At 43.6% G+C, this 18725-nt stretch overlaps 2 protein-coding genes across 3 annotated transcripts; one reads left to right on the top strand and one right to left on the bottom strand.

Moving 5' to 3' along the window:
• The first annotated feature begins 6 nt into the window (after nt 1–6).
• On the top strand, nt 7–5357 carry C26H19orf44 (chromosome 26 C19orf44 homolog). Its single transcript, XM_075776309.1, has 8 exons — nt 7–132; nt 403–1017; nt 1253–1610; nt 2165–2241; nt 2598–3066; nt 3888–3983; nt 4101–4267; nt 4698–5357. The coding sequence occupies exons 1-8, from the start codon at nt 88–90 to the stop codon at nt 4782–4784; spliced, it is 1914 nt and encodes a 637-aa protein (XP_075632424.1). The 5' UTR covers nt 7–87; the 3' UTR covers nt 4785–5357.
• Nucleotides 5278–18249, bottom strand: CHERP (calcium homeostasis endoplasmic reticulum protein). Of its 2 annotated transcripts, none has more exons than XM_075776308.1 (18): nt 18121–18249; nt 17844–18017; nt 17117–17298; nt 16350–16487; nt 15980–16131; nt 15504–15615; nt 15061–15150; nt 14180–14414; nt 13650–13828; nt 12841–13237; nt 10617–10855; nt 9630–9763; nt 9251–9337; nt 8809–8958; nt 8569–8685; nt 8006–8100; nt 7289–7474; nt 5278–6006 (listed from the first exon to the last, which is right to left on the bottom strand). In XM_075776308.1, exons 1-18 carry the CDS (start codon nt 18143–18145, stop codon nt 6002–6004), a joined length of 2697 nt encoding a protein of 898 aa, XP_075632423.1. In that variant the 5' UTR covers nt 18146–18249; the 3' UTR covers nt 5278–6001. The 2 variants fall into 2 exon arrangements, with proteins under 2 accessions (XP_075632423.1, XP_075632422.1); XM_075776307.1 differs by having other exon boundaries at nt 5278–6424.
• Between the last annotated feature and the right edge of the window lie 476 nt (nt 18250–18725).

Here is an 18725-nt window from a genome sequence, read left to right on the forward strand (position 1 = left end):
GGGGTGTTGGGGAGTCACGGGTCCGGCGCCGACCGCTCTGGTCCTGGCCTGGGAGAGCCGCCGCCGCCTCAGGGCGCTCCGTCCCGGATGGCCGCGATCACTCGGGCGCAGAGAGCGCCCACGGGCGGAGAGGTGAGGCGCCAGCTGTCGTCCCGGCCGCCGCTCTGCCTCCGCGCCAGCCGCGCTCGGTCTGTACCTGGGCAAGCCGAGTGCCCTGGGCCGGTGTTTCAGCCGCGTGTGGGGACCGCCCACACCGGAGAGCGGGAGGAGGTGGCCCGGCACAGGCCGGGACGAGGGCAGAGCCTTGGGGAGCGGGAGTGTGGGCTCAGTTCGGGGAGCTGGGAGCTGAACCGGGCCGCTAGCCTACGCCTGTGAGGGCTCTTTGCATCCTTTTCTCGGCAGGGACGCGGCGATCCTCCCCATTGGAGAACCATCACAGCCGGGCGCAGCGTCCTTCCTCACTCCTGTAGTGACCTTTCTGTGGTTGACAGAGAGTTGGAGAAAACTGGAAGAGCTCCGAGCTGCTGCAGCAGATTCCTAAAGGTGCGCGACGAAAACGTACATGGAAGCCAGCGGTGCCAGACATCGGGAAGCGCTGTGCAGACAGCGAGCAGACACGTAGCAAAGAGCACTCCGGGTAGCACTTCCCACGCACGGTCGTGCTCAGCTCTGAGCAAAGTGGCACAACTAGAAAGCAAAATCATGAATCGAAAAAAGCAGATGGAATTGCAAAACACTGACTTGGGCCAGAAGGCTTTGGATGAAGGATCCTTCTCATCTGCTTCCAGTCACAAACACAGTGCAAGGGGCAAGAAGTACCTGAAGAAGTATGCTACTGCCTGCTCTAAGGAAGAGAAAAGTGTCCAAAGCCCTAAAATGAATGTTATGGTTAAACAGCAGCTCGGTTTGGATAGTGATGAAGAAGAAAGGAGAGAATTGATGGACAGCTTTTTGGAATTTTCCAGCGGACATAAGAATCAGAGGATTGTTGTAAGTGATTCTAAATGGGGTGGAAAGGTACAGACTTTGCTGGATTATGTATTTTGTGAAAATGTTTTAATTGGTAGGTCACTTTATTTAGATAACACCAGAAAGTAAATTTTATTTTTGCATTTGTGACTTGCTTATTATATAATTTAGCTTCAATTCACATTTTAAAATTACTCTTTTTTACCCATTTATTTTCCTTTTTAGTAATCTACACACAATAAGTGAAGTAACATATAAATCTCTTTTTCATGTTCTTCAAAAGAGTAAGACTCGAGTTTCATCAGGAATACCTCCTTCACCTCATAAGGAAATTTCACTGACAGAGGTATCTAAAACCTCTTCTTTTCCTAGCAAAGACTCAGAGAAAAACATTTTTGGTAGAGTTAATTCACCAACACCTTCACCAGCCAGCAGAAACCTGTCAGTACACCGTAATAGGAGCTCTCAATTGCTGTCTTTTCCCCTGAAAGACAATACTGTAAAGATTACTCTGCCTCAAACAGGCAACATCAAGCAAAGCCAAGTATCACTTGAAAGCAACAGCAGCGAAATCAAATCACTAGATGAATTATTTTCAAAAGCAGCTGACGCAGAAGATTCAACACACAGCAGCTCAGATGGTAAGTTTTCTAAATATTGTCTCAGTAGAGTTGGCATCAATTCTACTGATAATCTACTGATAAATTTCCTAATAAACATGGGCAAATACTTTGAAAGGATCCAGTGGTGTAATTTTACATCAACCAAGGCTTTATGAAAGGAATTATGTTGATCTCTTTCTTTTTTTCTGGTGTAATATATTTGCATTTTTCTTGGCTTTTGATTTAATGGGTTCAGTTTGACGATGCTTCCCTGGGTCCTTAATTATGTTGTCAAAACGATTACAGGATTTACAATAGTTTTCATGTATCAGTGGGTCTGAGTGAGAACAAGTGTAAATGAGGGGCATCGAGGGTGATTGAACTTGGGTTAGCAGATCCACTGACAGGCAAAGGAGGACACTTTAGAAAGAGCTGCTGCTAAGTTAAAGGTTGAGAGCGATTGCTATTACTTTTTAGTATTACACTTGAAACTAGGAATGTACTGATTTATATTTTACCACTTTTCTCACCTAAGGGAAAGCGTGCTGCAATTTTCATGCAAATTCTCATGACAGTATGTCATTTGATTGCAGACTTCAGACTGAATATCTTGAGCCTTGATGATTTGGCACCAAATATCAGCAGTGAGACAGCAGAATTAAAGCAGAAAGTAAGTAGAAATTCCCTACTAGCACATATTTCCATTCTGCACTTTGTTTGGTGAAGGGTAGATATGCTAAAATGAATACTTCCATGGATTAGCTGAGGTGGGCATGTCTCACTAGCTATAAGGGTTAGATCAGGATTTTACAGTCTACTGAAACCTGACCAAATTCTTTTCTGAAGTGTCTGCCTTTCCTTACTAAATGTAACAGCACTGCACAGTTTGCAAGGTGACACAGAAGAGTGACATTTGTATTTCCTAATAAAATAGCAACTGACTCTCAGTGATATGCAGCAGAACAGGCAAAGAATAATGGAGGCGTATTATAGTTTGTATTTTGTTGATTCTGTTTTGTTTTACAGGGGACAGACATTCAAATTACTCAAGAATCAAACAGAAATCCAAAAAAAGATAAGTCCCTGGTGGAAAAGGACCAAGCTTCTCTTAAAATAAGTGCAGTGACTGGTGTGAATGATGTTTCTGAAGGGGATATTGAAAAAACTGTGAGTGAAGCTGAAATCTCTGAGCATTTAAATGGAGTTTCTGCAGATTTTCCTAGACACAAACAGGATTATCTTGATGATGCTGAGAGAACTGTTAATTCAGAATATTCTGAAGACTTTGAAAGCTCTCTGTCTACAACAGACAGGGAATCTGTATCAAAAATGTCAGAGGAACATTCTGAGAGCTGCACATATTCTGGAAAACGCCCATCTTCAGCATTGTCACCTGTACATGCCAGAGAGAGGCGTGACCAGGTCCACAGAGTAACTGTCAAAGAAACGGCAGCTCAGACAGTGGATCCTCCATTCACCTACTGCTGGTCAAAGAGTAAGTTCACGAGATACTGCCCAATTCCAGCAATTTCTATATTTCATAGGCTAGCCTAGTCAGCACTGATAGAGCCCTTAGCTTCAGTACTAGCTTTTCCTAGCTGACATTCAATTAAAAACTTTAAAGCCCAACACTTTCATCTGCTATCTGTAAAAAAGATTGGGTTGGACAACAGAGTAAGAACTTGGAACCTTGGTTGTTGTAAGAACAACCCAACAGGAACTCTGGATGGATGAGCTAGCGTTAGCGACAGCTTGCAAAAGCCCGAGTAATATTCTCAAATGGAATTCAACATTTTTATTGTAGCTTTACTATGCAGACAATACTGTTGTGTTGTTACTAAGGGGATCACCCATCACAGAGTTCATTTTTGCATTGTATTTATTTCTTGGGATGGCACTATGGCCCCATTTAGAAAAGACAGACGTCACCTTTGTTTCTGAGGGCTGGCTCCTTCCCTACTGCTCTTAAACGAAAACGTGGCAAGAGCCGCTTCTTGCCACTTTCAAGGAGGAGAAAATAGAAACTCGGGTGTGCTTGAAAACAGGAGCTAGTCTGAAGCCTTTATTTCCACCCTGGCTAGGGTTAGAAAAGATGCCTTCCACAATGGCACGTGTTGTGAATTTAAGAGTGAAGAAACTGCAACGGTCATGGAACTATTTTAGCTTTTTTTTTTTTTTTGCTGACAGAATTCCCTGTTAGGCTCTGCAGCGGTTCTAGGGCCACTAATGTCCCAAGAGACTGCTGAAGAGGAACCGAGTTGTAGCACTACACCTTTCCACCCAAGCCCCATAATTCTGATTTTACTCTGTACACAGCAAACACCACTGCAGTACTCGACCCACCTGTAGGAAACAGTTACATTGATCCAGTTCCTGTTGCCAGTCACATCGTCAGCACGGATGCAGTAGAAGGTACTGAAAAAAACATTTCTTACTATTGTTTTACTGTATTTTATGCATCTAATCCCTGCTTGGATTGTTCAGTCCTATCTATCCAACTGCAATCTATCCACCCTCCATTTCTTGCAGCCTTGACAGCGTACAGCCCATCAGCTCTTGTTTTAAATGCCATGTTTAAACAGCACTTGCTGTTGACTCAGCAGTTTGTAGAAAACATTCACTACCTTCACCTGTCCCTTGTGGAGTCACTGGAAAATGAGATGTTCCACTACCATACCCTGGAAGAGGCTAAAGAGGTATTTCTGACAGACAGCAGCCTAAGTAAAATAAGTGTGTATTCCTTTCCAAGCACTTCTAGTATTTGCAGCAAACATTTTCTTTGCCTATTACTCAAAGTTCATCTTATCGTTGAATAAATTACTTCATAGAAGACACTATTATAATGCTTGTGCCCCTATGAATAGCAAGTCAGGAGTTTATGCAGTAAAAAAAGACCAAAGTCTTAGTGGAGGCCATAGTTTTGAAAGAACAAGCTTCCTGCTGTGGCACGTAGCTGTCCTCAAACACGCAAGGCTCTTCCTAACGCTACAGCAGAAGCGTTACTTTCTGTTGCCAGTATAGGAAAGTCCAGGTATCTTTACATGAAGATGTATTGTTTATTAAATACTAGAAAGTGTTTATCTACATAATAAGGAGATTTGTATATGAACTTTTTTTTTTTGGCAGTACATCAAGAATCACAAATCCCCACCTCTAACCCTTGAGCAAGCACGTGAAGAAATTCGGAAAGCACAGGAGGAAAAAATGCTTTGACTCTTGGAAGTTTTTAAGGAAAATTTACATTTACAGATCTCAAGCCGGAACAAGAAACCCTTCCAACCTGCACAGACAAAAAGTTATAAACTATGTATCGGAAGGATTTGTACTAACTTTGTATCTTACTGTACATAACTTATTTTCCACTAATGTACATGATACAGAGATGGGCAGGAACCTTCAGCCAGACTATGTCAGCGTTCAGCAAAAAAGAAACCAAGACTTCTCTCTAAAGGGATCAACATGCTTCTCTTGTAGCTTGTGTGATCTGTGATCACATCTGATCATGGTAGAAGTCTGCACTACAGCACCCAAGGAATATGATCACAGTAGAACAATACCATATCCTGACTTTAGTGCCATATTTAAACAGTGTTCATATAGAAATAACCTTCTCAGATTAGTACAGAACCAAACACACGCAAAGTTAAGATACATTCGATACAAGGAAGGCTTACAGTCAATGTGCTGGAATCCATTTACTCTGAAATAATGGGCCACTGTTTTATTTTTATTTAAAAAAAAGTGTTTATTGGAAGGCAAAACAATAAAATTCACAAGTTGGTGACATACAGGTGTCGTATGCTGATTCACAGACAGTTACAGTTCCACAACTACAGTAGATCTAGAACAAACTGGTATTTCACCATATGAACTGAATGGTTTTAAGAGGGTTTCTGCTGTACAAACGACTGACTCTGGCAGAGGTTACCACCACACAGACCTCGGGAATGGAAGTGCAGTGTAAGGGCCTAACACCTTTAGCTGGTGGTCTCCGGAAACAGTTACAAAAGATTTTGTTTTTTTTTCTTCTCATTTAGATTAAAGGAAGTTTCCAAGAACATTTCACTGTTAGAAACTTGCAGAGCAGAGAAAATGGATTCTCTTCTATTCAACTAATTAGCTTTTATTAAAGGGTATATACAAAAATATAAAAAGCTTAAAGAATGTCTTCCGTTACAAAGCATTGAACATCCCTTAGAGTGCTTGAAAAGCTACAACGGTTAACCCTCGTGTTCTGACCAGAGTTGGGACTGCAGCAGCTGGTGTGTAGGGGCGTTAAGTTGTAGGGTAGGTTCTAACAAGCTCGCACAGTGCTCATAGGTCACCTGTACTGGAACTAGATGCTTCATTCCCCATTTAGACATTAGGATACACTGCTCAGCATCAGTCTGACTTGATCCCAAGGCAGCACCCCTCCACTTCAAATAGAATTAACCTTTTGAGAGAAATAAACATACATTATGGAACTAGAGACATATAACCGTATCAGATAACGTCTGTATTCCACAGGAATGACTGAATCACGATCCTGCACCAGGGGTAGCTTGACTGGGGTTTAATTCTAGTATCAAATGGGTAACTAATTAAAAAATTTTTCAAAATAAATGGAAATTCTTAAACTTGCTAGACATGTCATAGTTACGACTGGCCTTTTTTAAACACTAAAACGACAAGTGTTGAAGTACATGTCATAGCTTTCCATTTTTCACCATAGTTTTAAAAGTAATTCACTTGTCACTTCCTCCAGACTTTAATCCGGATTTATACAAGTTTAATGTTTTGTAGAAGATGCAAGACATCTTTCTTCAGAGAGTCTTATTCGGGTGGTGGAGGGTCTTGCGTTTCACGCTTCACTGAAACAATAGGGAAAAGAGTTCTTACACATTCTGCAGTTACCTGAGCTGTCTGAAGTGTTTCATGGAATGAGGGCTCTATTAGTCAGGATTTTTTTTTTTCCTTTTGGGCTGTATTTGAACCCATTTTATTACACAGATCTACTGCAGCCAGAGGCAGAAGTGACTTTTCACTTAGCATGCCTTTTTTTTTTGTGTCTCCTCTCTCGTTTTAGTCATTGGCAAGTGTAGTTGTTCTACACAACACAGACTCTCTGCAAAAAATCTATCATTTGGGTAATTGTCTTCCTCTCTTAAGAAGCACCTCCACTTTTTCTGAACCCTTCCTGCACTACAGTGCATTTATTACCAGTTCTGGCTTTAGCAGAACACAGTACTAGTTGTAGGAAACTCAGAGTTAGGGTGGACTAAACAATATGCATGGTCTAACTTCAACACAAAGCCCTCCCTGCTCTGGCACCCATCCCTCCTGTGGTACGGCTCCCTCCGCTACCATTGGGATGGCTCCTATTTTTTGAAGGGTAACATACAAAGACGTAGGCTCTGGGTATTGCAGCCAGGAAATGGCTTACACAGAACAGGCTAATTAATTACTTGTTTCAGAAATTAGAATACGACACTGTTTCAGAAATTAGAATACGACACTGTTTCAGAAATTAGAATACGACACAACCTCTGAAAAGGAAAATATGCTGGATTAATGACAGTATGTGCCTACTTACCTGTTAGTTTACTGTATCCATTATATTAGAAAGAATTAAGAGTTACTAGTCTTTTGATATGGGTTTGCAGTCTACAGTAAACAGGACAAAATCGCTATCGAGCCTGCATGGTTTTTTAAATTGCTGAGAAACATTCACTTACATTCATCTCTGGCCTTCATGCGTGCAATAAACGAGTAACTTTTATTTCTTCGGTAGTTTTCATAAGGGTCATCTAATGCAACTCCCACTCCTTTATATTGATCCCACTTGTCTCGGATATCGCCTCCTTTAATTGGATCCTGGATCCCTTGTTCCTTGGCTCCCAGTCCACCAGACCCACTCCATCCTGCAGGAAGGACACAACATTCCCACCTTGTAACTATTTTATTACTAGAATTCTGAAGACAGATAGACATTGAAGCTTTGATTCTTTCCAAAATGTCAATTTGATACAGCAGGATGGTAACAGACAGCCCAAAACAACATGCGAACCGTCCCATTTATTTCAAAAGCATTAATCTGCAGATTCTGGGAGCTGACAAACATCAGCACAACCCCTAAAAACTTTTCAGAGCACAAGGGGAAAGCCAGCACAAACCCAACCTGTCCAGGGAACGCTGCTGACCTACACCAAACGCCTTGGGGCCGCGAGTTCTATTTGATGCCAAACTCACGTTCCTGCCTTCCACATCCTTCTCAGAAAGGCGACTATCACCACTGCTCCATGTCCTATATACTTGTATCTCTGACCATTCTTACACTGACCTTGGAATACCAAGGGATAAATTACTTATGAACACGCATTAATTAACTGCGTCTGAGAGTTGGGTGCCTGACTGTTTCCCGCCTTGTGCAAGACTCCAGAACAGCATCTTACCCATTTTCACTAGCATTTGATGGCCTTTATTTTCTTCTCCAAGTCTTGATTCTGGTATAGGAGGCCCAGAACTAGAGCCCAAACCAGCAGAAGAACTAAGGAAATAAAAAGAACAAATTAACAAACTGATACTGTTCTGACGCAAAGTCATTTATATTCTGTTAAACATTAACATAATAATCCCATCCACTCTATTAAACTATTGTTTTATTAAGCTATTAGATTACGGCGTTATAAAGGTGCCAGAAACACCCCAACTGCTTCTCAGCACAAGGGCAATCAAACACTATGGTCTTCCTAACACAGACTGTACTCAGAGGATTCCTCTTGCTTCCTAGGAAGGCATACGAGGCCTTCATAGTTGCAGAGTGTTTTATCGTAACAAAAAGCTACCACAACAAAGTAATATTCTCTCTATAAGCACATATAGCGTATAAATTGTTTCTAAATCTTCTTTTCTACTATTTGTTGAAATGCTTAATATGCCCAGCTTATAAGAAAGCACCCTTCTTTAGTACTTTTCCAAACCATCCAGGTAAAAAGAGGAATAAACAAAAGCTTACGGAGGAGTGGGGCTGCGAGACCGGGACCGGCGTCGCCTTCCTGGCGAGTATGATTTTGATCTTGATCGTGACCGTGATCGCGAACGGCTATGAGAAGAGCGGGACCTGCTCCGGCTCCTGGAGAGCACACCAGATCAGACGCACAAGTTACCAGAGCAACATCCAGGGCTCCTTGCTCAGCCCTGAGGGCTGGGTTTTTCCCACCCCTCAGTTCCCACGATTCAGCCCGTCGCACTCTACCTGGACTGAGAGCGTGAATAGGAGCGTGATCGAGAGCAAGAGCGAGATCGTGACCTCGAATAGGAGCCAGAGGATTTTGAAGATCGTGAATTGGACCGGGAGGATGAGCGACCTCGGCTTTTAGACCGACTGCGAGACCGAGAAGGCCCACTGCGCAGATAAAAGCAGAGAAACTCCAGTGAAACTCCTGGGGGAAGCACAACAAATGCAACTATACTTCTGATCAAATTCAAATTACATGCAAGCACTGTGCTTCTACAGCCAATTCAGTGAAAAATTGAGCATGGCAAAAACTATTTTCTGGAAATTCCAGCAAGTTAAAACTCAGTTATTCCATCAGGATGTTGCTGAACAGACTTTCCCTCTGCATTTAGCCCAAGTTATTCATAGCACCTTCCAAACAAACAGCATGCATCAAAAATCAGCAGACAGGATCTCTCACCTATTTCTCTTCTCCTGACCTTTTCTCCGCCTCGCTCTCATTTTAGCTCTGAAGAATTCATACAGTCCATTCTGCTCCCAGCCTTCACTGCAATAAATCAACCACACATAGAACCAACATCTGTAAAATTCCGTTTTGAGCAACGGAGACGTTCAGGATTTCCGCTAGATTTTGTAGGGAACAAAAGGCCTAGGCAAAAAGGTCTCACAGATCTCAGTGTAAGATCAAGCAGCGTGTGCAGTTTAAAATACAACAAGAGCACTCATTTCAGCATTAGAAGAACCAAGACACAGGTGAAGGAAGAGAGAGGCACTTCGTGGTTTGAGACAGCTTCTTAGGGCATTTTCCTTACCATGTTGTTAGCTACACCTACTCTTACCTGTTTCTAGGCCTGTCATGAGATGGTGGACTATAAAATGCCTCAACCGCAGCCAGTAGTCTCTCACTGGGGGGCATTGGGGGTGGAAGACGTATATCTTTAGGATCTAAAGGTTTATACTCATGATCTTCAAGCTGCCGGAAACAAAACAAATTACATTCTTGTCATGTGTCATGGGGTGGCTACCTGAAGAGATAAATACAGATTTAACTGTGTAGGGACCTCACATTTCACTATTGGATAAAAAAAAAAAAAAAGGTCCAGAAACAAGGATTCTGCAGAAGACCCAGTGCTTTCTCACGCTATCACTACCATTTTGAGTTCTATGAGAAAAGCCAGCACTACACATGGTGCAGCATTAACTGGATCGCCAGGCAGATAAGATGGAGATCTCATCTATCCACCTTTGTGATAACAGTGGCGGGATGGAAGCCTTGCAAGAGCTGGTGTACGCTGAGAGTGACACAAAGTTAGAGATGGAAGAGACTTGTGTGTTCGCCTCAAACACAGAATGCGTAAATATATATATCCCCGAAGATGCTGATACAGATACATTTCCTGTTCTCTGTCATTCTTTGTTCGTATACATAACATTAGCATTGCAAGACATCTTTGTAAGAAAGAACTCTGAATACCAAAAACTAGTACACAGTGGCCACATCAGAACTGCAAGGTCCCTCTGCCCATCTGAAAGTCACTGGGGATTTCTGTTTTCTAAAAACAAGGGTATGATTTTCAAGAGTAAATTAGTCTTTCGCATATGTGAGCTCAAATGGCTTTCAATGGGATACAACACTTGCAAATATTACCATTTTCACCACCTTCTCCCCCCACTCCTGCCCTTGTATACCCTACAACAACTTTGGCCAATGGTTGCCAGATGGAAAGATTTGAAATTATAAACATCCATGTTAAACTGTCCCTAATATTCACCACAGGATTTTGATCTTTTAATCCTACTCATCACGGCCCACTGCAAGCACTTACTTTTACAAGTGGAGCCATCAGTCCAGCAGGAAGATCAAAGTAGGGAACATTTGGCACCAGACTGGGATCATCATGGTTCATGTGAGGGGGGCCTTGGCGCCGCATATGAGGAGGCTGCCCATTAAATCCATGCGGGGGAGGCCCAAAATCAGGGTGCTGTGGCCCTCCCCAGGGAGGATGCTCGCTGATTCCAGGATGAGGCAATCTGTGACCAGGATGGTGATGAGGAGGTCCCATTTCTGCAGAGTGGAAAGGTTAAAACATTTATATTTAGCTATAGAAAAAGGAAAGCAATCAGAGAGATGTACTTCAGTTAGTGTGTTTCTCCCAAAAAACAGTCTTGGCACCTAGAGCCCTGCAGATCCAGAAAAGCAACAGAATTGAAGAACCAGAGGCTGGCTACAGGCCCACAATCACAAATATCTTGCACTGCATCTCCCTCCCTGGCCATAGCAACCGCTCTCAAGACAACAGGATGCTTTAACCCTAAGCCATTGCTTATTTTGGGACGTACTGTGGTCAAAAAGTACCACAAGAAAGATACGTACGCTCAAGAACAAAAGGTTTCAGATGCAGCAGGGCAGCTACCAGTGTGATCTATTTCTGAAGCCTAAATACACAATCATGGCTTAGCATGGACCTGGAATTAGTTCTGTCTCTATGCCAAATCAACATATACAAAGAAATAAATATGGCAGGAATTAACTCACATGAGTAGGTGACAAGAAAATACTTTGTTTAAAGAGGCATTTCGAGAAGAGGCAGAGATAATATCCTGTTAAAATAGAGAAGCGACTGACATCCATCCAATCACTGATGGACGAACCATGAGCCATGAACGCCAGGATGCCCTGCTGAACTCATTGCACTATACAGAAAAAAACGCAAGACTGAAAGTCAACATCTTCTGCAGCAGGACCAACAGTTTTTCCAGGACAAGCCATTATAGCCACTTCCCAATCCTCAGCCAGTTCTATCTGACTCATCTTCATCAGAACTTGAGCACAGTCTGCATTGTCCCTGCTTCACTGCTTTCCTAATTTTAGCCATCTGCTTTAGTACAGCCCCTCCTCCAACAACTTTACATGAAGCAACAGGTGTTTTGGATCACCACTACAATCCAAAACAGAGCACCTTTTTCTGAGCTTAAACCTTAATTCCCCCAGGACAAGAAAAGCTGTTCTGCCTACTCACTACCAGAACTCTTAAAAGACCAACCAAACAACAAACCCAAAGGGAAAAGAAAAAAAAAAAAGAAAAGAAAAAAGAAAAGAAAAAAAAAGAAAAAAAAGAACAAAAAAGAACAATTTCTACTGGAGAAGTTAATCACAATGCTAAATACATAAGCGCTAATTCAGTGGTTTTCAATGTTTTCTAGACTTGGTGAATTGAGAATCTTTTAAGTTTAAAATAGCTACTCTTACATAGAATGTAATTGCTCTTTTAAGTGGCTTGTCATACAGAACCACAGTGATCTTTAGACTTTACGTTGATAAGGATCATTCCAGAATAGTCATAACTTCTGCATGTGAAATAGAAACTACACAGGGACAGAACTATGCTGGACTTCACGAGGGAGCCTGCAGCCAAACGTGAGAAACAGACTACGCTCTCGGACATCCCTGCGTTCCATCCAGCCAGAAAGCAAATCAAACAAGAGGGGAGAACTGGAGGCAAGGATCATTTCACCAGACACTACCAAGCCACACAACATTAAGGCAGATAATTAGAGTTTTTCAGTAAAAATAAAAAGAAAAGAAGGGCATGGATAAATGTATGCACAAGAACAAATGCTTCCAGTCTTTCTTCCTCAGACTTCCTACATCTAATGGAGGACACAGCTGAAGAGCCCTTATCTATGGCCTGATGTGCAGGAGATCGAATTTACAAGTAAGTGCTGCTCCTCACCTTTGAGCTCACTATTTTTAAAGTGAAATAGTTACAAAAGGAGTGCCTGTAGAGATGCTAACCAGAAATCGTAATCCAAACTCAAGTCATCTGCATCCAGTAGGGAAGGAAGACTCAAAAAGCAAGGAAGTCTCCAACTCTGCAAGTATTTCCTACCAAGTTGTTAAGAGTAGCTTCCCAAACCCCCAAACTCAACATTTCTCAGGAAAACCACAACAGTCCACCAAGAATAAGCTGTCACCCCAAAGCACTGAATAATTTTGTAATGGCAATCAGCATTGCAACATAAGAAAACCTGGCCTGGTACACACTTTACCTTGAGGAAAATCCCCCTGGGGGTAATCAAAACGATGAGGATAAGGAGGTCTTTCAAAGGGATGGCGAGGTGGAAAATCATCCTGCATGAAGCGAGGTGGAAAGCGGTTGAAATTATGCGGATGCGGGGGCTGGTTGAATTGGGGATGTTGCTGATGTGGAGGAAATGGGCCTCTGAAGTGAGGTGGCCGCTGCATTCGAAATGGAGGTTCCCTTTGACCCCCACCCCATGGAGGTTGTTCATGCTGGTTGTTCCACGGTGCTTCAAACTGGTTGTTCCAAGAAGGATCGGGCTGGTTGTTCCAAGGTGTCTCTCGCTGATTGTTCCAGCCTTGATCTCTCTGTTCATTCCACATTCCTTCATGGTTGTTATTCCATGGAGGACAATGAGGTGGTCCCTAGTGGTGAAGAAAAGAACCCTGGTCATTAGGCTACAAAAATAAAGAACGCAATAAAACCTCTACCTTTTAAAGCAAATATAGCCAACTGGCAACATGCACAAGCAAAAGAAGCTACCGAATACTGCAGCTTCAGAGAAAGTATGGGGAAAAGACCAAACTGCTACTGAACCAAACAGCTCTGTACTCAAGACAATACTTCTTGTTTTGTGTATTCACAAGGAAAGCATGATGGCTGACAGACTGAAATACAATTTATACTTTGCCTTCAAGTGGGCTCAGAATGAGAAAGCTTGGTATTTGAATCTGGATTTACAACTTTCACAGCTTTTTCACCACACTTCCACAACCAAGATGGTCCTTTTGAACCTCCATCTTGCTCTCCATCATGTCACAGAACTACATTTCTTACCTGTTGTTGACCCCAGGGTGCAACAGGGTGAGGTTGGTCAAACCAAGGTGGTTTATTTGGAGGAATCTGATCATGAGATCCTGGACCACGTGGTCCACCAGAGGCAGGATCCTGCACTCCAGACCCTGCTGTGTCATACTCTGTAGAACCAGCTAGAGGCAGCTGAGATTTACCATCATCTGAAACAAATTGGAGACTATTATAAGCACCCAGGTCACACATAGTTAATAAAACACCAGCAGACCTACAACAGGCTCCATCTGAATTTTGTTGGATGTGTAAACATTCTGCAGAAATCTACTGCTGGGAGAGAAGATTTCTGATCTCAGTTTAACACTCGCATCTTTGGTTCTTTTTATATTCCAGCATCAGACTATGCCAGCTGCAAGCCTCCAAATGTTTTCAGGCTTTTGCCTGAACCAAACCAGCACAACACAGTAGCTCACTACTAAAAAAGGAGCAAAATAATTAAAATCTCACGATGTTGCCACCAACTGGTTTCTGCACAGGTCCCCAGAACAGGTTAGTACCTGCTTGTGTAACTGGAGCAGATGGTGGAGCTGAGGCTGGTGCTGCTGTGGTGGCTTGAGGCGGGGGGGTTGATTTCACCTCGTTCTCCAGTGGTGGTATTTGTATTTGTTGCTGCTGCTGCTGCGTTAAACTGTTTACAAACTCTTCATGTTGAGTTTTCAGGTTCTGTATCTGCTGTTGAAAGGCTACTTGTACAGGCTGTACTACCGTTGCATATTCAGTGATCAAATTTGCCTGATAAAATGAGATAAATTAAGAAGAACAAGTTAACACTACACCTAGAACAGTTATCCTGTCTGCTCATTCAGAATCTCCTATATTGCTCTCCACACCCTCCCAAGAAGGGCAAGAGAATGCAGGATAACCTGCTGGCAGAAGAACCTAGAAACACTATGAAGCTCTGTGCCAAAATCCTCTCTGCAGGCTAGAATCCACTGTCTATATTAATGCTCAGCTTTCAAATCCAGCTAAAATCAACAGCATTCATTATCAGTGCTAAAAATGAATAGTTCCTGCTGCCACAACAGTTTTTATGCTTAGTGTGTAAAACTTAAAGCTATGGTTTCTTTAGTTTCCTTTTTACCAAACATTTATTTCCATAAAAAAAGAACACACTGTCAAATATGTACATCACTATGGTAATGACAAATGCAAACAGACTTTCCAGGATCATATCAGCAGCCGGATTATTGAATGTTTGAAATAACAAGGTTATGTTTTACATTATTTTTGTAATCCCTTGTAAACAACTTCAAGGGGGGTGGGAGGGGGAAGGAGGGGAGATTAATATTTACCTTTCAAAAAAGGAAAACATTTCCTAAATTTGTTTTCAAAATACTGACATTAATAAGAAAAGCGTTACTTCTCTTTTGTGACTAACCTGATACTGGCCAAGTCCAAGAGCCGGGCTCTGTAACTGCTGAATAATTGACTCATCAAAGTACCCATTTTTCTCCCATAGTTGTAGAAGCTGCATAAATTCAAGAGTGAAAGGTTTTTAGAAGTGATGAACGATAAAAGACAAATTGAGGCACAGCATTTTTATGTCTCTAGCTTTGTTAAAAGACCTAGAATTTCGGCACTTGTCTTTGAACCACTGAAGATTCAGATGCATTCATCATTACGGTAACTTTTAAAGGAAGCCTAGGTACTTTTAAGTTCTAGTTTAAACATGAATTAAAAAGCACATCTGGTAATAGACTTTATGAAGACAATCACACTAGAAAATTCTCAGTGGTCCTCTTCCATCCTCCTATTTGTGAATTTGTCTAGTGCCAACCTAACGAAGCAAAGCATACAGTTAAACCAAAACGAGATACTCACTCTGGCAATTTTCTGTTGCTTATCCTCCTCCACTGCTAGAAAACTGGTACAATAAATAGGCACAACCACCTTCTGTAAAGCAGCCAGAAGATCTCGTGCTTGCTTCCGCTGGCTTCAAAAAAGGAATGGGAAGAAAAGAGTCACTGCCTTTCACTGTAAGACTAAGAGCACTGTAACATTCAATTCATCCCGACTTCTGCTATACTAAAAGTAGCGGGTTCATAAAATAGAGAGTTCCCTCCTTTACATTTTTATTCTAAAGTTTTGTCTGGAGAACAAATACACAAAATAGGTAAAAGCTGAATTTGATTATTAAAGCACTAGATCTTTGTGCCAGCCATGGACATCTTAAAACAGCTGCTAAAAATAATGAATACATTAAAAAGTGACTAGTCAAACTAACAACATGCCTAGTGGAAAGACACCTCACCAAATTAATCAAAACATCAAACTGAGAACCCCAATTTAATTCTTACCAGTGATGCAATACATCATTGATTAAATAGATTAGATGTAACCGAAGCTCAAAGTGAGCCCCTTCTGCTGTTATACGATTGCGCAGGTGCCCAGCCATCAGCTCACAGTGTGCAGGAGATTTTGCATTACTAAACATCCAGTTTTTGCCAGCCTTAGAAAAGCAAATTGAAAATATTTTAAGTTAGTCGAACGTGTTCGCGTCATATGGACTTCCTAGAACTCTGAAATAACTGCAAAAAGGAAGTTTTAAAGTAATAGCTATGATCTTACCTACCATACAATAAAGCTGCTGCTCACTACAATCTCAAAATTCAAATTGTACTTAATCCACACCACCACCAAATAATCGTTTAGATTTAGATCACTTACTGAGATTGCATCTTTCGTACAAGTGTCAATTATTGGCTGCAACAAGTTGTCAAATTCATTCATATCTAACTGGGTTTCCTCCAAAACTTTCTGCATTTGTTGCTCAATTGCAAGGGCTACTGCTGATGTGACTTGTTCCTGGAAAAAAAGAGAAGAAAAAGAAAGAAAGAATTATATTACAGCCAATATTCTTCTAAAGAACTAAGCTGCTGTATCCCTGTCCTCTTAGGCGTAAGTAGCTATCTCGAAGACCAAGACCTTTTACAAGCAATGTGACCAAATATAAATGTTTCAGTTATTTCCTTTTGAGGAGAAAAGACTCTCTTCATTCTTCAGGAAGAGTCTAGTTCATTTCCACCTCTAAAATCTCTCCATCGTGAAACACAAATAATTGCAGGAAGCTCCTAAATGTATACAACGTAACCTAGGCATACTGCATTCCTCCAGTTTGTTTCCCAGTAGCTTCAACAGCAAAATGTCACCTGCAAAAAACAACTAGTTCAAAACACGCAGTTCCCTTCCACCCCTACTCAGAATCCACCTTAGAATACTCCAAGCTCAAATGTCTTGCAGTTTCCAGCAACCTGCAGCATTAAACAAAGGTTAAACTAGTCACAATTTATTCCATTCTGCAAACCAACAAGGCGTTTCATATAATAAACTGTTTTAATCCAAGATCAATCTTGCTAGCACATCAGATACATCCATTCCTAATACACTCCTAATTTTTACAGCCACTGGCAGTCTCAGATAAACCAGGTGAGTACCTGTCTCATAGCAAGGAGATGCTGCTCCTGCTGCTGCAGGTTCCACTGACTCTGCTGGATAAGTTCCTCCACGGAAGGAGTGCCCTGAGGAGCTGGGATAGGTGCAGCCGGTGGGAGAGATGGTTGTGGCAGTGGCTGGATCTGTGTGGTAGCCTCGATATCTTGACTTTGTTTGCACAACACTATCAAACAAAGTAAACTTTTAAAGTAAGCCTCAAAGAAATCCACTATCACCAGCCCACACATGAAAACCATGCTGGTTCAAAACAGACCCTTGCTCTTTACGTCACTGCTTAACACAAAATGAAAATCATGCAGGCAAGGGTGGATGGTGCGGAAGAGGAGTGTCAGCAACTCCTCGTGCACTTCGACAGGAATGACTCCAACACCAGCCCTGCCCCTGGACCCGCTGCGCTGGACCCCGTTATTCTTAGGGACCCTCCAGGTGTTGAGCTCCATCCCCCGCACTGCCGGTACCTGCGGCGCAGCCCACAAACCCACAAACGGGGGACGTGAAGAGCCGCGGCCAGCGCTCGGCCGACTGCCTGGAGCTGAGAGGACAGGAAGAGGCTGCAAACCAGTGCTGGCGGGTTAGAGCGAGGCCAGGAGGGAGAAAAGCGGCTCCGCCAGCCGGGGCCGAGCGGGGGCCGGGAACCAGTGGCCGCGGGGGAGGGGAGCAGAGCCCGCCACGGCCCTGCGCCGGCCCCGAGCCGCGGGCCCCACTCACGCTGCTGCTGCTCCAGGGCCAGCTTGTACTTGTAGTAGCCGTAGAAGTCTCCCCCGAAGAGGAAGGAGAATTTGGGGTTCTCCTTCTGCTTCTCCATCGTCATCTTCTCGAACTCGGGCCCGTTCCGCGCCACGAACTGCGCCAGCTTGTCGATGACATTCCGCAGCTCCTGGTCTGTAGGGAGGCAACGCCGTCAGCTCCCCCCGGCCGCTGCCGCCGCCCCGCTCTCCCCCCACGTCCTCCCCTCCCTTCCCGCCCGGGCCCGGGCCGCGCTCACCGTCGGGCGGCAGCGGCATCTCCATGGCTGCGGGACAACGGGGCGCCGCCGCCGCCGCCGCTAGGCCGCACTGGCCGGAAGTGCCGTGAAACGCCAGGCGGCGCGCGCAGCCGCGCTTTACGGCCCCCGTCGCTCTGGAGACGGCGCGCGGCGCAGGGCACGTGCGGCCTTTCGTTCCCCCCCTTGCAGCCGGCGGGACGAGGCGCTGTGAGGGGAGAGACGGGCCCGGGCCCGGCGGGGAGCAGCGGCCGGGCAGCAGCGGCCGGGCCCGGCCCAACCCGCTCCCGTCAGGCGTGCCGGAGCCATCTCGGCCCGTAACTCGCCCTTCCCCGGCGCAGCCGATGCTCGCAGGCAGTTCGCGTTGGCTGGCCGCTGAAGAAGCTGCCGCTTCTGGGCTGCAGCGTGTGAGACTTCGTCCTCTCCCTGAGCACCTGCGGAGCTGCGGCATCGCTCCCGCACCAGAAGCGCACTGATCATCTACTTTTAAAACATCACATCCAAGCTGCAATTCAGTTGCCAGGAATTAATAACATTAAAAGAAAGCAAGTCACTTAACATCTGTTTCACATTTGGGGGGAGGATCCATTGCAGCAGCATTTGCAGCG

This window comes from Balearica regulorum, chromosome 26 (assembly GCF_011004875.1).
Source record: "Balearica regulorum gibbericeps isolate bBalReg1 chromosome 26, bBalReg1.pri, whole genome shotgun sequence".
NCBI classification, from domain to species: domain Eukaryota; kingdom Metazoa; phylum Chordata; class Aves; order Gruiformes; family Gruidae; genus Balearica; species Balearica regulorum.